This window comes from Odocoileus virginianus, chromosome 7 (genome assembly GCF_023699985.2).
Source record: "Odocoileus virginianus isolate 20LAN1187 ecotype Illinois chromosome 7, Ovbor_1.2, whole genome shotgun sequence".
NCBI classification, from domain to species: Eukaryota; Metazoa; Chordata; class Mammalia; order Artiodactyla; family Cervidae; genus Odocoileus; species Odocoileus virginianus.
The window spans coordinates 19,432,922-19,455,488 of NC_069680.1; the positions used below are offsets into that span (position 1 = coordinate 19,432,922).

Below are 22,567 nucleotides of genomic sequence, written 5' to 3' on the forward strand. Positions count from 1 at the left end.
TCTAGGGCCACCTCTGCTCACGAACATCAACAAGGGGACAGACAAGAAAATTACTATGAATAGAAATTCATTCATTCACTCACTCATTCACCAACTCACTCATTCAATATCTAAATACCTACTGCACACCACACAGTGCTTTTGCTGACCCTTTTCAGAATGAGAGGAAGTAAGACCCATATCTGTCATTCAAGCACCTGGTGAGGGTATGGCATTTATTCCTGGGAATTAAAAAAAAAAATCTTCAGAAAATATTTGATATTCAGAAAGGCTGCCATTTTGAGTAAGACTTGGGAAGAGCCGCGCGGCAACGGGAACACCGCCTACAAACAGATTAGCACTCTGTAAGGAATGATTGAAACCCAATTAAATGCACCATACAAAAACTAATTAAGGCAGACAGATGGAGAATTATGGTCAACACCATTCAGATCTGCTGCAGCATCTAACATAGCAGGAATTTAAAGCAGTTTCTTATTTTTGCTTGCCAGAATCATAGTGATAATTCAGAGAAGTGCTACTATCTGCATTGTGTACAGATGATAAACCAGGCTTTAATGTCTCAGGCTTTTTCAAATGTAAAACCTTAATTGGTCTTAAGGAAAAGAAATCATTCTGATCAGATTCCCTACTCAGGCACAATACGAGGCTTGGTTAGCTACACAAGCTCTCTCTCTCACCAACGCTGTTTTTGAACTAGCAAAAAGCAATCTACACGAACTTCTGAACTATTAAGCAGTTCTAATAAATCTGCAAGAATCACCTACAGAGAGCTCATGGTATGTTTTGTAATTCTTTTCTGCAATCATGCAGTTGGTAATTGTCTCACAAAAGCATGTAATCAGGGGGACAATAGAAATATGCAGGATACTGGAGATTAAAGAAAAGGGACCAACGAAGACAAGGGGTGTAATGTTATTGAACTGCCACAGGAAAATAAAATCAAATGTTCTTTGAGTTAGTGCTTCAAGGTCAGTCTTGGATCAGAAAGCTACATGTAATTAATTGAGGCTTAAATTTTAAGACCCACTTGAAAAATGTTAGCTCTTCAAAAAAAAAAAAAAAAAGACTTACAGACAAAACCGCTACATTATTGCTCAGTAAAACCTTTTGTTACTACCTAGAGGAAACTAAAATGAATTTCTAAATTTCACCGGTTTACTTTTCACTTTCGATAACTTTTTTTTTTTTTTTGGTAACATTATTTTTAAAGGCATTTAAAAAACTTAAGTCATCATGAGGTACAAAATTTCTTAAGAACACATCATGGTTGAACGAGTTTTGATTTGACCTAAGACCATAAAGTTAAGAAAATTTCCTAAACGACAATGATCACGAGAGTCTGCCAAATGAGGACTTCTGCCCTTCACGGTGGTTGGTACCATGTCTGTATTTTTCTACTGAACGTTTTGAGTATTTTCTATGTTCTGGGCACTACTCTAAATACTTTACCTGTGGTGAGACTCGTAATTCTCAGAACAATCCCTTGAAATAGGAACTATTAGTCCCATTCTACAGATTAGCAAACTGAGGTAAGACAATATCAACAAATTAAGTGACCTAAATATCAAATACGATAAAGAGCAAGCATATCTCTCAAATCTCAGAACCTATTCAATAAATGCACTCATCAAAATTAGTTATTAACTGCAAAGCATGTAATGCTTTCTTGTATTGAGATCTTAGGACTACTTCTAAAATATTTCAAAGGCCTTCCCTACAATCAAGGTTTTGAAGAGTCATAACCTAGCAAGAAATGCTTCTCCACTGCAAAACTGAAAAGCAGACCAACTGTACAGTAAGAGCCATAATATGATGCTAATGCAGGGCTGGTTCCTACGTTATAAGTGCAAACTCCAAAGCGTCTCAGCTGACCGCAGTGTGTGACGCTCTATGTCCATTCATCATGCATTTACTCACTGTCCATTCAATGACAATTTTTAGTGCAGATGATTAACAAGACGCTATAGACAACTACCTTGCCAGAAAAAGTATGGATATGGTACCTATCATTAAGGCAGTATGATTTTAGGATGGCTCCAGTCTAAAAGTCTCCTGAGCAATGCCTTAGATGTCAGTAACTACTTAGATTCCCTAAGTAACAAGTCAATAGCTCAAGGATGAGGGAGAAAAATGCTGCCGTATTTCATGAATTGTAAATGAAATATCATTTGCTTCAGGAAAACTGCATGGTTTCTAATACTTGGAGTTAATAAGTTCCAGAACACTTTATTTTCAATTTAAGGATGCTGCTGAGGTTCATCAGTTCAGTTCAGTGACTCAGTCATGTCCGACTCTTGGTGACCCCATGGACTGCAGCACGCCAGGCTTCCCTATCCATCAACAGCTCCCGGAGCTTGCTCAAACTCATGTCCATCAAGTCGGGGATGTCATTCAACCATCTCCTCCTCTGTCGTCCCCTTTTCCTCCTGCCTTCAATCTTTCCCAGCATCAGGGTCTTTTCTAATGAGTCAGTTCTTCACATCAGGTGGCCAAATTATTAAAGCTTCAGCTTCAGCATCAGTCCTTCCAATGAATATTCAGAACTGATTTCCTTTACGATTGACTGGTTTGATCTGCTAATTTGATAAGCTAATATTCAATTTATTGAGATGGGAAATTTATTTTATTCTGACTTCTTTCCTGACCCTGTAAGACTTAACCAGTTTTCCCAAAATGAGATTGAAACAAACAAAATTTTAATCTTAATTACAAGTGTCAGGGAAGACTTACAGTCAGTAATCAGTAATCCAAGAGCAGGGCTGCCCTGCAGATCACAGAAACCAGGACTTCTAAATGCTGCAATGCCCTGGCAAAGCAGAATTTACCTTTTAGCGGCATTACAATAGGCTGCAGGAAGCAAGCCAAAAAAGTCAGTCCACACAGATACAATCAAACAGCTTTTGTCTGTAATGGTGCTGCAAGGTGCTTGCTAAGAAGAAAAGACTAAGTCTAAACTTTGATTCAATCAATATGCATGAAAGCTGTGGATGGCTGCAGAGAGGAGTGAACCTTCACAGTCTGCAATCTGCTCAGGGGGAGAGATGTAGAAATAACTCCAACACCTAGAGCAGAGTCTTGGGGTGGGACATTAAATCCTTATGGGAACAAAATTTGAAGCCAACTGCTATAGCAACACACAGTAATGGGGCCATTCATTCTGGATTATTAATACTAATAAATAAGAGAAAAGGAGGAAGAACCAAGGAACCCACCAGACAATACGCCTGGAATCTGATGGGAGGCATGGAATTAGGACAGCACCTTGGCAGAGGGAGGGCAGGAGGACAATTGTGGCATGAGGAAAGACAGGAACGAACACACGGGGAACTTATAGGCAAGGGCCAGCCACAGGGTAAAGTACATGTAATAGGAAATAGGAGTGAAAGTGTTGCTCATTCAGTCACATGCAACTCTTTGCGACCCCATGGACTGTAGCCCGCCAGAATCCTCAGTCCATGGGATTCTCCAGGCAAGAATACTGGAGTGGGTAGCCACTCCCTTCACCAGAGGATCTTCCTGAGCCAGGGATCAGAACTGGGTCTCCTGCACTGCAGGTGGATTCTTTACCACCTGAGCCACCAGGAAAGCCCTTTGAGAAATGAGGCTACACAGTAAAGGCAGAAAACCATCTCTAAGCAGACCACAGGGCTCTGGATACTATTCTGCCTCAGAGGGCAGCACAGAAATGTGGTAAGACGAAGGACAACTCTGTTAGACCCAGGATCTGAGAACACTGCACTGCAGAGGTATGAACATGGCTGGAGTGGGGCTAGGAGACCCAGGGGCAGGAAAAGGGAGCCAAGAAGTGTCCACTCATCTGGGCCTGAACCAGGCAAACCCACCATGCTCTGTAAGTAACGGGGGTTGAGCAAACATTGTGGAGTTTAATTTGGGTTCTACAGTTCTCAGGCATAAAGGGCCAAGATTTGGCCCTGGCATTTCAAGCTTTTGATTCCAACGTGGCCACACATCAAACTGCCCACGGCTCTGAGCTCTGACTTGGCACCTACCCACCTGGTGCCTTGGCTCAACAGGAAAGCTCTTCTCTCCATTCCCATCTCTCCCTATCCTCAACTTCTCTCTCTCCAAAGAATCAGAGTCCCGTGAATGTTACCTCCCTGAACAGCTCCTGAATTTATCCATTTCTTTCTCTCTCTGCTACCACCCTCATCTCAGCCCCATCAACGTTTGTCTGAATAAGTGCAACAGTCTCCCCTCACCTGCTGTCACTTGTGTAGTCTTTTCTCTGTTCTCTCACTGTAGCCAGTGTGATGTTTCACAAAAGATGCAACTCGTGTTACCCTCCTACTTAAACATCTACTGTCCTTAGAATAAGTACCAAAATCTTGATCACCGCCTCTAGAATCTGGCTCCTGCCTACCTAGCAGACTTCTCTTGTACCCATGTTCTAATAATATCAACTTTTTTTTTTTCAGTTTCCTAATATGCCAAGCTCCTTGCCCACTCTGGACCTTTGAATTGTTGCCCTTCTGTGTGATCTATTATACTTTACCTTAAATACCCTGACCATCTAAATCCACAACTACTCAGCTGAAACATCACTTGCTGACACTCAGCAGTCTACCTCTATAATCTCTTAAAACAGTACCAATAGTCACTCCTCCACAGTACTGATTCCAAAACGAATTTAAATAATTATATACTGACTTGGTAATTATTGGTCTACTTCCTGCTTCCCTCACTCAAATGTGACTCTACATCTTGTATCTCCAGTACACAGCCCTGGAGGGTTCAGAGCAAATACTTGACAAAGTCTCAGTTCACTTGCTACCAACTGTAAAAGCCTTTTCCCAAATTCCTCATCTGGAATTACACCCCACAGTACCTCATCCCTTAGTGAAAACACATTTCCAGCATCCCTCACATTACAGTGACATGTGTTCATCTGCTCCAGATGGTAAGCTACATGAAGGCAATGGCTGTTCTTTTTCTTAACAACTATTCTTATAGTTGTTAAGTTCAAATTTCTCCCCAACAATCTGTTCATAGTCAAAGAGCTCAACAAGTACATCTATTGCTGAAAAACTGTATATCATCAACAACTTAAAAAGTGAACCCAGGGAGGTGGGTTAGAATTACTTGTTTCTGGTTGAGCTGCCTTTTCTTTCTTGGCACCACCGCTGCTGGAGTGGGATCTCTTCCGGATCATGGACATGAGGGATCTTTGCGAGAAAGAAAAAAGATTGATAGGAGATTAGCAGATGACTTAAGAGCCAAGAAATAGAAGGTACAGGTTCCAAATAATCAGTAAAAATCCAACTCTTCTCTAAGTATGTGAATATAGAACTAGCATTTAAGTATCCTACTACTTAATAGTGGTACAGTAGTATAAGTAGCCTACTTACACTTTCAATAAATTGTTAAATTTTTCATCACTGTAAGAAAGAGAAAGATGTCCCATCCCTTTCCTGTGTAAAACCAAACTAATTACTGTAAGAAGGAGGCTGCTAACATTATTATTAATATGATGCAGAGACATCTATAAAGTAAAATAGATACAGAAAACCTTTCAGTATCCATATTTAAAATTCAGAAACAGCTAACAGACTAGATAAGTATCTAAAGTAGTTTAGGGATATATATGTAGGCAAAAAAAAAAAACTTTTAAGAAAATAAAAGGAAAGGACTCAAGAGGAGGAAGGAAATAATGTAAAAATTTACTTTTTTCCATTCTGTCAACTAAAAGGCAGCAGAATACAGGATCTACTTGTTAACATTCCAAAGCAGGGTAGGGTGCATGGAGGTGGGGACTGTCACTAGTCCGAGGCCTCTCTTTAATCTCTCACAACACCGTAACCACCCCACCTCTGCTTCTGAGAGGAAGTTTTGGGAATGTGTATTACTGTACGAAAAGATTACAGAGCAAGAAGTTATTTGTACTGCTCAAAACAGTTGTATATATTTACGTAAATGAATGAGAACAGATGTCCTTCCCTGTAAACCACCTAAGTAGATGAAAGTGTGAGCTTTAAATGTTCTGGAGTACAAGTTGAAGACTGATGTGGTGTCCACAGGAAAGTCATCTGTACTATTATAAAGAGCTCTCTGACAAGCTGGTGCTAAGACTAAAGAGAAACTAGCGTGGGCTTCACAGGACAGATGAGAAGACCAGGACAAGACATCTGAGACTAGTCAGTCAAATCTCTGGCAATAATTGCCCCAGGTGGAAATATTCATCTGGAAATTGTTCTAGTGTTCTTCACACCCGCTTTGATGGTTAATTTTGTGAGTCAACTGGACTGGGTCACAGGGTACTCAGAGAGAGGTGTGTGTGCGTGTGCACACGTGTGTGTGCAATCGTGCCCAACTCTTCGTCACCCCATGGACTGTAGCCCACCAGGCATCTCTGTCCATGGGGTTCTCCAGGCAAGGATACTGGAGTGGGCTGCTGTGTTCTCCTCCAGGGCAATCTTCCCAACCCAGGAATTGAAGATGGTCCCCTACACGGCAGGCGGATTCTTTATCATCTGAGCCACCAGGGAAGCCCACTCAGATATGTGGTCAAACAGTATTCTGGGTGCTTCTCTGAGGGTTCCGGAAGAGATGAACATCTAAGCTGGTAGCCTGGGGACTTCCCCGGTGCTCTGTTAAAGACTTCACCTTCCAAGGCAAGGGTGTGGGATCCCACATGCCTCTCGGCCAAAAAACCAGAACACAAAAGCAGAAGCCATATTATAACAAATTCAATAAAGGCTAAAACATGGTTCATATATGTTAAAAGCTTTAAAAAAAATAAATTGGTAGCCTGAGTAAAGTGGGATGTCCTCCCTAATGTGGGATGGGCCCCAGTCAGTTGGTTGAAGGCTTGAATGCAACCAAAGGGTAAGCCTCCCCCAAATAAAGGGGACTCCCAGGTGGTGCCAGCGGTAAAGAACTCACCTGCCAATGAAGGAGATGAAAGAGACGCGGGTTCAATCCCTGGGTTGGGAAGATCCCCTGGAGGAGGGCATTTTGAAACCCACTCCAGTATTCATGCCTGGAGAATCCCATGGACAGAGGAGCCTGGTGGGCTATGGTCCACAGGGTCGTAAAGAGACATACACGACTGAAGCTACTTAGCATGCACCCCTAAGTAAGATAAAAATTCTCCTGCGTTGAAACTAGGACATCTGCTCTCTCTTGCCTTCTAAGTCACGAAAACTGAAACACTTCCTCTTCCTGGGTCTCCAGCCTGCTGATCTTCAGACTGAAACTACACTGCAGGCTCTCCTTGGTCTCCAGCTTGCTGATTTATCCTGCAGATCCTGGGACTGGTCAGCCTCCATAGTCACATGAACCAATTACTTGGGCTACCTTCTCTTTTTATGTATACGATCTATGTGGACACACGTACGCCATCCCCCCATTGCTTCTGTTCCTCTGGAGAACCCTATAACCCTACACACTAACACACCCTACTCTTTCCCCATGAGCCTGTCCTTTCATTTGGCTACTACAAAAGGACCAAGGTATGCTTTCTTCCTATCTGTCTTCCATCCATCCTCCTGGTCAAATGAGCAGAAAGTGGGACCGGGGGAGGAGGGGCCCAATAAAGCCCCTGAAAGAGGCCACAGGCCCTAGTCTTTTTTTCCCACTTTCACTTCTATCCAGGACCTACACCACAATAAAACAAACAGCTCAGGAACAACATTGGAAAACCTTGTGAAACTCAATACATATGCAAATATATTTCTTTGACAAGAAAGTACTCCTTATCAAAAAATGAAAATCTCTTTCTACTGAGAAATTATGCCTTTGTCTTATACTATTTAAATTCATCTTAAAAGAAAAATCATTCATGCTATTCAATAAAAATTTTCTGTAATGGGCCTTACAAGAGTTCATGTTTTAGACATACATACTCTGCATTCTAGTTTCATTTCTCAGTATAACTGTAGGGTGCTCTTTGAGAAAATACTCTATTTAGGTTAGTTTACTTTTAATTTGAAGGGCTCTCAAGATTTCAGAGACTAAAACTTAAAGGCCAACAGCAGGATTATAATTGGTGTTTCTTTTTTTGATAATTGGTTTTTAATAGTTCCCTCTCCTCACAGACACAAGTGACCTTTCTTATCAAGCCCAAAATTCTAGACCTTAGCAAAAGATCAAAGTGATGAACTTCCTTTTAAATGTCAAATTCAGAATATCTCCTACAGCTTTAGCGACCCAGGAGAGAAAGAATTTAAAATACCTGAAATTCTTTCAATTGACTCTTAGATCGATCACGTGTAAAAATTATTTTGCCTTAACTACTTCAATGGCTTAAAGTGGATTATGTCATACCCTACTCAGTAAGGAAAACTAATGAGAATCTTTTTAAAAGGCAGAGTTCCATTTTCATGGTCGTGTGGGAGGACCATGTTACTCATTCTATTGAGATGGATCCGCAAAGGTGCAAAGTACGAATAAATGGCCTCTCTGTGTGAACGGATTAAACAAATCACATGAGTTAATGAAAGGTAAAACTCTATCAAAGCTTTAAATTTCATTTGATCAAGAATAAATTACACACAAGTGGTTAACATCATAAAATGAGGAGGTAAACTGTCACACAGCAGGTAGGTTGTCTTATGTACATGGATGGTAGACTGAAAAACCACAAAAAAGGCAGAATTTGACTAAAGATGTCCTGGGGTGTATTGTGCTTAACTCAAGCTCCCTGGCATCATCAAGTCACCTTTGGCTCAGAAAAAGCAAATTTTTGTCCTGATATGTGATTTCCTGTTGCAAGAATTTAAACATAATTTCTTCTTATGGAATGTAACTCAGTCAGCGTTATTAACGGTTTAAATATGAGGTTAAGGAGTTAAAAGTAATTATATTTTTAGTTTAATTACTAGTTTACAACAATAAGAGCTGTAAGGTTTTTATTAGTTCAGTATTTTTATTTTTTTGAATAACTGAACAAACTGTAGCTTTTCAAATTAGTGAGAGAAAAACATGAAAACATTCTGGAGAAGCTCAAAATTCCTTGATCTTCTGGTTAAAGGGTAAAAGAAAATCCTAATGACAAGGACGGAAAGTTTAAGACTGAAGTATCAAAAAAAGTTTTTATGTCTAGCTCCTCAGCTTGGAACATCCACATGAAACCGGAATATCTGTAAGAAGGACACTGTAGGCCACAAGATGTCTTTGACAGGTATTTAAGACCGTAAATATATTACAAGAGATGGGCTTCCCTGGTGGCCCAGTGGTAAAAAAAAAAAATCCACCTGCAATGCAGGAGATGCTGGTTTGATCCCTGGGCTGGGAAGATCCCCTGGAGGAGGAAATGGTAACCTACTCTAGTTTTTTTGCCTGGGAAATCCCATGAACAGAGGAGCCTAGAGGGCTACAGTCCATGGGGTTCCAAAGAGTCGGACACGACTTAGCAGCTAAACAACAATATTTTGTAAGAAGGGAATGATACACTGGCCTTCGGAAAATTCTCTGAAACACCTGCTGATATCTTTCGAACATTTTACCCCTGTCTAATGATGCATTCTAAGCCAGTATTCTCTAAAAAGGATATCAATAACACAAACTTCAGTTTCTCGGACAAGGACTAACATCTGACGCAGAGCGGTCTTCCTGGATGTGCTTACCGGATAGGATTGGGGGGAGGAGGGGGAGGAGGCGGTGGGGGAGGAGGTGGTGGAGGCGGCACTGAATTCTCAGACTGGTTCACCCGCTTCTGGAGCTCATCAACTGCACAGGGAGCAAGCATTCGGGAAAAAAAGGTGAAATAAGCAACTGAGCACCTTATATACATGTAAAGGGAAAAAAACCACCTCTTTCACAATCACATGCTTTTACTAGGGCAAAATTAGAAATTCCAGTATGAAGCTGCAGAGCCTTTTAAACTTTTTATCATCAGTGAGAGAGACCTTATATACATTACCAAGAAATTACCATCTTTTTGCTATATGTACAAACTATGGAAAAGGAAACAAAAATCAAGACAATGGCTGGATGGGTGGGAAATAAGGACTGAGTAGGCTGAAGAAATACTTAAGAATGGAATATGCCACCCAAATACTAAGAAACTGTTAATATTTGACTTTTAAAGTGTATAGACCAAGAATTGAATTAATTTTAAAGATGACATTTAGTAATGAATTTTAATAGCATACTTTCCTCCTCCACTTAATCTCCTTCAGAGCTGCAAATCCTAGAGTTCATCATCTTAACCAGACTCAGACTCTCAAATGTCTAACTCAGAAACTTTTTGCTCTTTTGAAAAGCATTCTGGAAATACAGTTTATTCATTCAATTCATTCAAGCCATTAATAAAATAAGTACTGACTAAGCTCCAACAATGTGAAAAGAGCCTGTGCTAGGTGCTGTTTAAGACATAGTTCCTGACTGCCAGAAAACTCAATTTAAATTTATAGCACAGATGTGAATGCCTCTAATTGAGCTCTCATGGGCTACAGGTACTGTTCTCAGGAAAAGCTCACCCTCTATGCAGTCATTCTATTTTCCATGACTAATTGTACCCCAAAGACCTGTCCATTTGTTTTTAATAAGCAGGCCAGGCTAGGTTCTCCAACACCAAGTATTCTCTAGTTATTTCATACACATGTGTCTATTTCTCTAAAGGGAATGAGATCCTCATGGACAAAAAAGCATGGTTTCTTTTCTTCTATATTTCTTATAGCACCCCAGGGTACTGGGTATGGCCGAGTATATACACAGCAGACAAAAAGAATGAACTACTTCTTAATTTTAGATAAATTAAAAAAAAATAAATTTTCATTGTGGATTAGAAAGCACTGAATATTTTTCAAAGGAAAAAAAGCCTACTTGATTCTTCTGTACAGATTTCAAAATTCTAGTATAAAATTAACCAAAAATATCTGAAGTGAATATTGAAGCTGTTATAAAGGGAACAACCTGACTCCTTAAATTACTTACTTTCCAACAGAAACTTATTATTTATCCCTGTGTAGTAATCTAACTCACACATTCCTGTTAAGCCTTCTAGAACTGAATGAATACATCATTTAAGTATCCCCTGGTGTTTTAAAGGTTTTTCCATTTAATATATATATTGTTGCCCATTTTACTGATAGGTGTGATATTGAAGGCAGTATTTCATGTGTATAATTAGACATCGAAGATGAAGGTAGTATGAACCTGAAAAGTTACTTTTTAAAAATACACCCTAAAATGAACAAAGTAAGTACTTAATGAACACTCATCTCTGAAACCCTGAGAAATGCTGAAGTTTTGGTCTTCCTATATTAATTGTATCTCTGTCTTTTAATTCTGTATGTGATTCTCACAAAAGCTCTGAGTTCAAAAACTAAGTCTAAATATTTGTGAATCATCTGATTACAGTGATCATTCCACTGAACTGCAATAGTCAGAAATGAGGGAATTTAAAAGAACGCTTGGAATTTTTCTATAGAATTTAGAGCATTCAGTAAATGTACTAGCCATGAAAGATTCCCATATTAATACTAAGACATAATAGCCTACTCAGTGTTTTTACCAGAATGCTTTAAATTTCTAGCTTTCTCCTCAGAATTCTGATATTTCAGTTCCAGTTCTTTTTTATCTTCTTCGAGAAGCTCCAGTTGCTGTTTGAGACTGTTTATCTCCTTGTGGAGAGTTTCGTTCTGTAGCTGCTCTTCTAGTTCTTTGACCTATAAATTATAAATAGACTTTTATACAGTGATAACAGTTTTTCCTTTGTCAAGGAAAACAAGGGGAAAAACAAATTTTTCTCTTTCACTTTGCATTTCAGAGCAAAGAGATTTCAATTCATCTTTAAAAAATCACACGAATCCTGGGATACAGATAATACTGGGCCTTCGGTGGTGGCTCGCTGGTAAAGAATCTGCCCGCAATGTAGGAGACTGCCCAATACAGGAGGCGCGGGTTCGATCCCTGGGTCAGGAAGATTCCCTGGAAAAGGAGATGGCAATCCACTCTAGAATTCTTGCCTGGGAAATTCCATAGATAGAGGAACCTGGGAGGCTACAGTCCATGGAGTCCCAAGAGTTAGACATGACTTAGCAAGTAAGTCACCACCACCACCACAGATAATACTTATACTATCAGTAACGTGATTCATATAAATTTATTAAAGACTTACATCCCAGAAAATTTAGTTCCCAATATTCATATAAGTGAAAACTTCATTTAAAACAGATTAACACTTCTATGCCCATTTTCAAAAGAAAAACTCAGGTAATATTAAAAAGAGTCCTGGTGGGACAATTTGGTAACAAATAACAAAAACCATTAAAAAAAAAAAAAAAAGGAAGGAAAAGTCCCTTTGATTCAGTAACATTACTTCTAGAATTTGTTTTAGAGAAGTAGACAGGTGTCCAAATACATTTATTAGAGCATTCTCTGCAACAAGGAAATTTTGGAAATAAGCTACATGTCCACCAATATTATTGATTTAATAAATTATAGTGTTCATTAAGTGAAATATCAATACTATGCAAAAATTTTAAATCACATACCTCACTATACACTGACATAGGAAGATATTAATATATTACCAATGGAAAAAAATCAGGTTATAGAACAATATGTTTGCAATGATCCCATTTAAACTATATTCATAAAACTATATATTTACATAAAGTTTGGATATGCACCAAAATATGGAAGTTTTAATTAATCTTAGTTTTCTGCTTTAGCTTTTTCTATATTTTTAAGATTTCCTTATTATAATAAAAACAACACAGCTGTGTTTTGAAGATTGCTGAATTTGCAAGGGAACTTATAGACAGGTAAGAAATATTTTCAACCACAAACCTGAAAGATTATCCAGAATAACAGCACAGTAAAATAGGTTTAGAAGTATTGATTGCTCTAATTTCATTTATAACTTATATATACTCTTCAGTACCCTACCCCAACAAGGTATACAACCAATAATTTAGTCCCATCCTCAATATAATTTACTAGGTTCTCGGCACACATTATTTAATGAGGTAACTATATACAGAAGAGGGTTTCTCGTGTGGCTCAGCAGTAAAGAGTCCACCTGCAATGCAGGAGGCTTGGGTTCAGTCTCTGGGTCAGGAAGATCCTCTGGAGAAGGAAATGGCAACCCAAAGCCACTCCAGTATCCTTGCCTGGGAAATCCATGGACAGAGGAGCCTGGCGTGCTACAGTTCATGGGGTTACAGTCAGACATGACTTAGCGACTAAAACAACAGTAGTAGATCTTTTTTTGAATCAGAAAATTCCAGTAGTAAGCTAAATAGAAATAAACATTCTTTCATTCTCTTTATTTGAAAAGGTAATTCCTGCATATGGGGACCAAAAAAAAAAAAAGTCCCTTCCATCCTATCCCCCAGGGCACTTTCCCAGGGCCAAGCACTATTACCATGTATTCATTTAGAGCTTCCCTACATATATACCAACATTTCTTATTGAAGAAAAAAAAATTTAACTCTACCTTACAACTCAAAAATACAACTCTACCTACAACTCCCGGTAAAAACTCCGGGAACATCCAAGGACTAAGTGTCAACAGTGTTGCTTAAAGAGACTTCCACAGGTGCCAGCAAATGGCAGCTAACAGCCTTTCCCTCACCAACTAGGAACACTGTAAGTAGCATGAATACGATGCAGTTTGTCTTAAGTGGTTTCTTTAATTTGAAAGGCTTTGTTCCACCTGTTTGCCTCTCCTCCTCTCTGCCTCTCCTCCTCACCCACCACGATGACTATCCTTTCCGCTGAGCACACAGAGGCAGGCTGTGTCAGCTGGAGTAACTCTACTCAAACAAATTGAAATAACCACTTAGGAAGCCTTTAAACATATACATTTGTGCAAGTTTACAAAATCAGAAATTTTCTCTAAGCAAACAATTACTACTAACACAGACTTTTCCTCCCTCTTTGAATAAAACCTATGCCCTCCAACAAGTTCTTTGGGACCAATCACAATACACTCTCCTAGTGTATGCACTCTCCAAAAACAAAATTGACTCATGGATTTCCAAACTGCATTATCCAAGCCCTTTTTGAGTTGTCTCTCTCTGCCTCCCTTCTTCTGATCCTTTGGACGGTTTAAAAATCACTATAAACTCTACTAGTGGCTCAGTGGTAAAGAGTCCATCTGCCAACACACGAGATGTGGGTTCGATCCCTGGGTCAGAAGATCCCCTAGAGGAGGAAATGGCAACCCATTCCAGTATTCTTGCCTGGGAAATCCCATCCCATGGACAGAAGGAACCTGGTGGTCCACAGTCCACAAGTTCACAAAGGAGTCAGACATGACTTAGCAACTAAACAACAACAACAGAGCCTACAACAGGGCACTGTAAATTTTAGATGGGTACTATAAGTTCATTTGGTAGTTTTTTTCCTAAAAGGTGAAAACACTGGAAAGACTTAGTAATTCAAGCCAAATAAGGAACTATGAGCTTCTGGACCAACTCCTCTCAGTTTAAGGATGTATGTGCATTAAAAACCCAGAAGAAAAATCTGTTACCTTTTCTTGATGCTGAATTCTCTCTTTTTCAAGGAGCTGGACAAGTTTTGCATTTTCATCTAATGCGTTCAAAAGCTGCCGGTCAGGAGCAGAGCTCTGTAGTAGAAGGTGGCTTTGTCTCTTTAGCTTATTCTGTTCGATAAACATCTACAAAAGTTAATTATAAAAAAAAAAAAAAAATCATGCTCACAAGCCTCAACAGCAACTTGACCAAAAAGAAAGATGGAGTTTTCATTAAAAAGGTAAACGTGATTTCTGAATGGGAGCATGATGATTTTAGAAGTAATGAGTACTATGATAAGTTTTCATTCATAACTTTTATATAACCTTTAGAACCTTTACCTTTGTCTCAGCACAGTATATATACAGTAGTTTAGTCCTATACTGCAGTTTTTAATATTTTATTATTGCCTTAAAATATATTAATACTAGCAGTAGCAGCTAATATATATCAAGAACTTATGCCAGATATTCTACTAAATATGTTCTACACATTATTTTAATCCTTTACATCAATCCCTGTGAAGTGAATGCATCTGCTATAAGAAGCTAAAACATATTCAAGACTATGGGATAGGTGTGGCAGCAATCATTTTACATGCAGTTTATCATCTAATCCTTAGAACACCACTGTCAAGTAGACACTATTATTATCCCACTTTTACTAATAAGATAACCGAGGCTCTGAGGAGTTAAGCAGCTTTCCCAAAGACACCAGTGAGTGGCAAAACCCAGGATTTAAACCCAGATCTGTCTGATTTACAGGCCCATGCTCTTCACCATCTAGCTAATCTCTTTCTCTGTTATTTACTAGACCTAAGATTTTTGTCTTAAACCAATCAGCTTCTCCCCAGTGACAAAAGTAGTTAACAGCAGGAGGGTAAAGAGGAGAAGGAAAAAGGTATATTAATTAAACTAAGCATTTTATTACACAATTTACATATACTCTTAACCTAATCTTCACAACTTTTCATGGTTGAAAGCGACATTATTTCCTATTCACCTATTACTTCTTTTCCTTAATATGCCACATAAGTCAGCCAGTGGGCGAGTCTGAACACAAAATGCTTTACAAATTCTGAAATCAGGCCCACTTTATACTAGAGCAACATTTGCAAGTGAAATTTACATTCTTCTTCCATCTGATGGCTATGTAAGAACAGGAACAGAGGATGAGTAAGTATCCATGAGTGCACAAGTGCTGGGCTGGAGAAAAGTGAGACAGCGGGCATCCACGCATGAGGGAAGCATAAGCAACATTCCATCATAGTGTCTTAAAGTTGAGGCCAATGGTCTAAGTGAAATGATTTGTTTCAGGTTACTACTGAATAATAATATTACAGCAATTTATTTGTTATACATTTTCCCCTCTTAAAACTTAACTGGTTGGAGTCTTATGTTGGTACCTTAGAAAATATCTCCCAGTCAACGTGAAAAGCCAACAAATGCAACCAAAACAACTGAGATTCTCTGGCTCTCCAGCAAGTGAGGCCTTTCACCAAGGGTGCTCCGAGTCCGGGAGCAGACAGAGAGGAAGCAGTCAGCGGGGCTGACCAGGGCAGAGGCGAAGGGCCCCGCGGTCAGACAGTGCAGGGCACGAGGACCCCCGAGGCCAGGGGTGGCTTATGGCTCTCCCTGCCCCCCTTCTCTGTACTCTGGTTCTCTCTGGGGAAAAGGTATAGCTCTCAGGAAAACTTGCTTAACATACATGATTATAAATTTTTTCAACTGTTATTTTAGAGAGAAAAGAAAAGACTGTGTCTTAGGGATGTTAATAATATGAATTTCTTTTGCAAAGCCTTGTAACAATCCCTAAATTGCAATATAAGATGAAAAGAACATACAGAAAAGAAGTTCCTTTCAATAACAATGGCAACTTGAAAAATATTAGTCTTTAGACCACCTTTTCTAGACTTTAAAGTACTAAAATAAAACACTACATAATGCCTTTTCTAAAGATGTATTTAAAGAAAATTCAGTTACCGAACACTAATGAATTTGGCTTTTAGCTATGGAAAGAACTTCTTGGTTAGTGTTATTAACCTTATCCTTGGTTAGAGTTATTAACCTTGGTCCCTTATCAGACAAATAATAACATTGGTATCAGAATTTCAGAGAAATTTTCCTACATCTCTTCAAAGAATGAGAAGATAATGTAGTATCATTAACATATAATTCATTCTTTCAAAAATAACATTAAAATATTATCATCTCAGTTGTCTGAAAGTAAAACTTATTATGTAACATTTCCTCAGTATATTAGGACTACATGTTGAAAAAGTATTCACATCTTTAAACAGAGGAAAGAAAAACCACACTAAACAGCAAAAAATATACATTCAAAAAGTACAGGAAAGGTTTCAAGAGTTGAAATTATGTTGAAGAAATACAAACACTTAACATAGTTATGAGGACAACTGGCTGTTTCCTCCTTGTAAGTGATCATGTTTTTGGTTTTTTAACTGGACAAATGTAGAAGTAAGGAAGAAACATTCAATTTTGAATTTACACATTTGAGAATCGTTTGCATGTTTGCAGGGTATATATCTTCCTTTTGCAGTTAAAAAAGGTGACCTACATTAAGTTTAAAAAATGATTTCTATGGCTCTGCACTATATACTCCAACAGGGCAGGAGTCATATTTGCCTTCTTCACCGTAATTTCCACTACCCACACAGTGTCTGGCTTGAAAGATATTTGCTGAATGCACTAAGAACAAAATGCAAAAGTGGTATTTCTCTAGTTAAGTCAAGTCAGATACCTTTTAACAGCAGTTGTCTGTTGGAAACCTGAGAATCTATAAACCATGTAAAAGGGAAGATATACCAGTTCTAATTCAGTTTTGTCTTTTCTTCTTACTATTGTGTAGATCAAGCCTTAGATACTATAAAATCAACGAGCACTGTTGCAAATACTTATGCTACCAGCAGTGTGGAGTAGGAAATGGCAACCCACTCCAGTATTCTTGCCCGGGAAATCCCATGGACAGAGGAGCCTGGCAGGCTATAGTCCATGGGGTCGCAAAGAGCCGGAAATGACTGAGCAACGTAGCATGCGCGCACACACACCAGAAGGCTAAGTACCACTGCTCTCACTTTCCCTCCTCAAACATCTTTCTCCTCATTCTGGATTAACCTGTCAGCACTGTTTGGACCAATCGCTACGGGTTGCATGGCAGAATGAATCATTCATTTTTATATTCTTAAAGGAATCTTACTTCTTCTATCTATCCTCTCTGTTACTGCATGGCCTTCAAGTTTTTCTCTGAGCTGCTTTGTATTCTAACATCATCTGCAAACAAGAAATGGAAACTGAAAATGTCTCTCAAAATTAAGACCCTTGCATGAAGGTCAAAATCAGCCAACATTTTCAGTTTTGCAATGGAGGCATTTTCACGTTATCTCTACTCTCCCTCCCCTCAACCATTTCTTTAGCTCCATTATTTATACGCTGTAGATTTTCCCAAGGGCTCTAACGCACTTCTTTTTCCTCTTTTCAAGAAATAAGAGAATAAATATTTACTCACCTTTCATTAAACTCTCTTAATAAACTGAATCATAATATTTCAAATTAGATATTCTCAGACTAAACTTTTATAGGGTTCATTGCTACCACAGTTACCTTCAAGTATGGAAAAACTCCTGCACAAAAGCATCATCTGATCTTCAAATGTCATTCTCATAACCCTGCACTTTGTCTTCCTTCTAAACCTTCCACCTAAGAATGCTTACATTTCCTTAGCTACCTTCCTTGAAGCCACAGTATGCACACAGATTCAAAATGTTTATACATGATGGAGAAGATCTCATGTAGATCATATCATAAGCTGTTAACACATAACACATCATAAGCTGTTACAACTCAGCCAACTGATGCCTCATCATTTAGCTGGAAACCAGTCACAGAGCCGTGGAATACCCAACCAGCACATGTCAACAAAGTTAACCCAGAGCATGAGAAGCTCAAAGCTTATCTCTAACATGAGAGGAAAGGCTAGGATAATGGATATATAACATGTGTAACAATGTTCCACAGCAAGTGGCAGAATCAAGGCACATAATGAGAGCACTGAACAGTCACTGAAGACCATGATGTTGTTCTTTCAGATGGTATCCTGGGATGTAACCTAGTTTCTTAAGGCTTTTGGAAATATATAGAAGTCCTCCACTCAAACTGGACTTTCCATGTGATGGAATGGGTATCCCTAAATACAATTTATTTTCCCAGTATAGCATTTTCTAGTTTATAAAATTCTTATGAAGACTCATGCCATTTGATTTTACAATACACTTAGTGTACTGTATCATCACACAATAAATAAAAATAAATATAATGGTATCATCACCCATTTTACAGATGGTGAAAATGAAGCCCAAAGAGGTTAAGAGCTGCTGGTAACAAACAACTACTACCCCGAATGGCATGGCAAAATGTAAACCCAGATCTCTGACACCAAGTTCAGTGAACTTGATATTATTCCACAGCTCCCTAGATCAGATGATCTTTATTCAGAGTGACAAGTGTTTGTTCAACCTCAAAAAATGTTTTCATATATCATCTGCAAAGCTCTTTAAAATATAAAGCTAAAAAATGAGGTCTCTGCAAGACATTTACCTCTTGTGCAAATGACTCTGCTTTCTTTCGAAGGTCCTTCTCCAGCTCCAAGTTCACCTGCATTTCCTCATATTCTTCTACTGCTAGCATGGACACTTAAGAAGACAAGGAAAAGAAAATGGACAATAGGCCACAGAGATTATCAGGCAAATGGATGAAAAAACAGCATCGAAAAGATTCCTTATTCAGGCATACAAACACCCACATTCATTGCTGGCTGGAATATAAATTAGATAACACCTTTTCAGAGAGCAACCTGGCAATGTGAATCAAAAATCTGAAACTATTCATACCTTTTGACTCAACAATTCCACTTTTAGAAATGTATTTATTCTCCTAAAAGAATGAATCATGAACCTACAGAGATCTAATTGTAAAGGTGCTCTCTGCATCACTGCTGAAAATAATGAAACAATCTAGATGACCTAACATCAAGGGGTCAGTAAGTAAAGAAATATATAAGAAATATTCTGCCAACGGGATTATGTTGTACTGAGTGAGTTGCAGTGAGATGGCTGAACCTAGAACCTCTTATACAGAGTGAAGTCAGAGAAAAACAAATATTGTGCATTAATGCATAGATAACGGAATCCAGAAAAGCAGTACTGATGAACATATTTTCAGGGGAAGAATGGAGATGCAGATGACTGGACACAGCAGGGGAAGGAGAGTGTCGGATGAACTGAGAAGGTAGCGTTGACTTATATACACTACTGTGTGTAAAACAGATAACTACTGGGAAGTCTCTGGACAGCACAGGGAGGCCAGCCTGGTGCTCTGTGATGACCTAAAGGGGTGGGATGGGAGTGGAAAGGGAAGCTCAAGAGGGAAAGGCTATATATAATGATTGATTTGCACTGTTGTGCACTGTTGTATGGTAGAAACCAACATAACAACATAAAAAATTATATTGTAGAGGCATATTTCCTAAATGGGAAAGACCTTCATGATATATCTTTAAAATGAGCTCATTTCTGTTTCTTAAAAGCCACATATAAAACACATCAATAAAAGTTTCAAAGAGGAGGAAATATGTAAAAAGCCAACAAACATCTTTATCAGTAACCAAGGAGATAGAAAGTAAAACCATAACTATCTTTTATACTCACCAAAGAGGTGACTGCCAAAAATTTTAAAGTATAGCTATATCAAGTTTAGAGAATAACAGAATAATGAAAACACACACACTGTTAACAGGTATATAAACTGACAGATCTACTTTAAACGTAACCTGGCATCATGTAGTGAAATTGAAGATAAAATATTACATTTGGTGCGTACGTTAGTGAAACTCTTTGATATTTGCACCAGAAGACATGTGTAAGAATTCTCATAACAGGATGACTTGGAATAGCAAAAAAACTGGAAAACACTCAAACATCCACCAACTGGATACTGGATAAACAAATTTTGGTATAGACATCAAATGAAATATTATACAGCAGTGAAAAGAAACATACCACAGTAAAACCCTTTAATATGGATGAACCTCACAAATGCATAAAGTTGCAGAAGGACACAGGCAAAATGACAGCATATATATCAAGTTCATGCAAAATTAAATAATATGCTGTTCAGAGATATATATATAGCTGAAAAACTACAAATAAAAACTATGATAAAAATTCAATGAAGAAATACAAGTAGAGATTGATGTTCAAGGGCTTGCAAAGTACCAATGGATAAAAAGACTATCTCTTTTGTTGGTATTTTATTTATACTCCATAAACATTATAGACATATTTAACAATTTAAAGTGTATATATAGGCTTTTTGATTGAAATACAGTTGATGCACAAAATTATGTTACAGGTGTACAGTATAGTGATTCACAATTTTTAAAGGTTATGCTCCATTTATAGTTATAAAATACTGGCTATATTCTCTGTATTGTACAACATATCCTTGTAACTTATCTTATACATAATAGTTTGTACCTCTTAGTCCCCTACCTGTAAATTGTCCCTCCCCTCCTTTCCTCTCCTGGAAGAATAAACACTAAAATGTTAACAGTGCTCAAACCTGGACTATAAAAGTTGAGATTTTTTTTTTTCCTTTTCCAGTATGCATTTATACTTCCCACCAAAAAAAGTATGTTACTTGAATAAAAAGAAAGAAAAATGTATATGTATGTGTGTGCGTGTGTGTGTGTATGTATTAGTTGTTTCAAAGTGTTATCCATATTTATAAAGAAAAAAAACAGCCTTAGATCTGTAGAGGCCCAGAGTCAGAGCTTTGAATTAAAGAATCCCTGTGGGCAGAAACCTTCAAAGGGAATATCCTGTCAAATAGGAGCAACATGAATTCTTTCCTACTTTTCGACATTTTGTTAAATAATGATATAGATGGGACAGAGGGAGTGATGGCGTCATCACCAACTAGGTACCACATGGGTGGACAGTACATTGCTCTCTCCATCAGATTCTGGTCAGGCACTCTCAACTCTGAGCTGAGTCATAGCAATAAAAGGCTTTAAAAAGGCACTCTTAATGGCTGCTTTCACAAGCTGTTCCTCCAGGGCACTTCAGTCTTAACTGACTAAGGACTGGTTTGCTGTGTAATGACATAGAATTTCAAACTTTGTACTCGGTCAACCTACCGCCTCCTCAGAGGAAAGACTAAAAGTCTTGCTCAAGTGAAGCAATGTAAGTGGTGGTTTGTGATGTGAATTATAGGTCCCTGAGAGCTAAATGATTCTCAAACCTATTTTTAAAAAGAACCTCTGCAAAGAAAACAAGATTATGACTATCTGAAGTCCTGGGCAAGATAACTGACTTTCTTTCCTATGACCAGAACATTATGATAAAAAGTGAATTTTCACATGTGCTGGTCCTCTTAGATTCTGAAAGAAATTGGGTTGGTCCTAGTCATGTATTTATTTACATAATCTCTCTCTCTTCCTAGATAGGGGGCTCTCTGAAGGCAAGGGCCATCATACTAACCTTTGTAGAACCCTGTGTCTAGTATAGTGTAGCTACAAGTTCATTTATTAAAAAAAAAAAAAGAATCTCAATTTGTGAATGACGCAAAGATAGAGAACAACCACCACTACCAACAGGGAAGGTCCTGGGTCTGAAAGGTTTCCTTTTCAAGTTGTAGTTTCTGAACTAGGAAAGACAGTGACTGAGGGGGAAAAGCAGAACAAAAAGCATAGTAAGAGGCCCCGCTCTCCTTGAGAATTACGTTTGCACTTTGGCATAACTCTTTTGCCCTAAACCAGGAGATATACGAAATGGCACCATGAGATTAGATGCTATGCTTTATGACTAGAAGGATAAAATTCAATCACACAGTATTTTCTCTAGAACAAAGTTCCTTCTCACCATGAGACCAGGTCTGCTTCTCCTGATGAAGAGGTAAATTTTTATGTGATTCACAGAAAAGATCATGAATCTCTCACAGCTCTGGCTCCCAGAGAGCTCACAGCCAGACTTCAGGCACACAGGCAGGAAAGTGCAAGGACTTGGAGCAAGGAAGCACTCTGTATCTGAACACATATTCTCACTT

General features: G+C 38.5%; 1 protein-coding gene across 5 annotated transcripts in view; it reads right to left on the minus strand.

Moving 5' to 3' along the window:
• The window catches only part of SHTN1 (shootin 1), a 103,232-nt gene that overhangs the window by 33,382 nt on the left and 47,283 nt on the right, over positions 1 to 22,567 (minus strand). For all 5 annotated transcript variants that reach the window (XM_070470257.1, XM_070470261.1, XM_070470260.1 and 2 more), the window contains exons 8-12: positions 19,061 to 19,155; positions 14,447 to 14,593; positions 11,480 to 11,633; positions 9,588 to 9,690; positions 5,104 to 5,186 (exon numbers count right to left, since the gene is read on the minus strand). In XM_070470257.1, the coding sequence (XP_070326358.1) occupies positions 5,104 to 5,186; positions 9,588 to 9,690; positions 11,480 to 11,633; positions 14,447 to 14,593; positions 19,061 to 19,155 (582 nt within the window). The remainder of the gene's footprint in view (positions 1 to 5,103; positions 5,187 to 9,587; positions 9,691 to 11,479; positions 11,634 to 14,446; positions 14,594 to 19,060; positions 19,156 to 22,567) is intronic.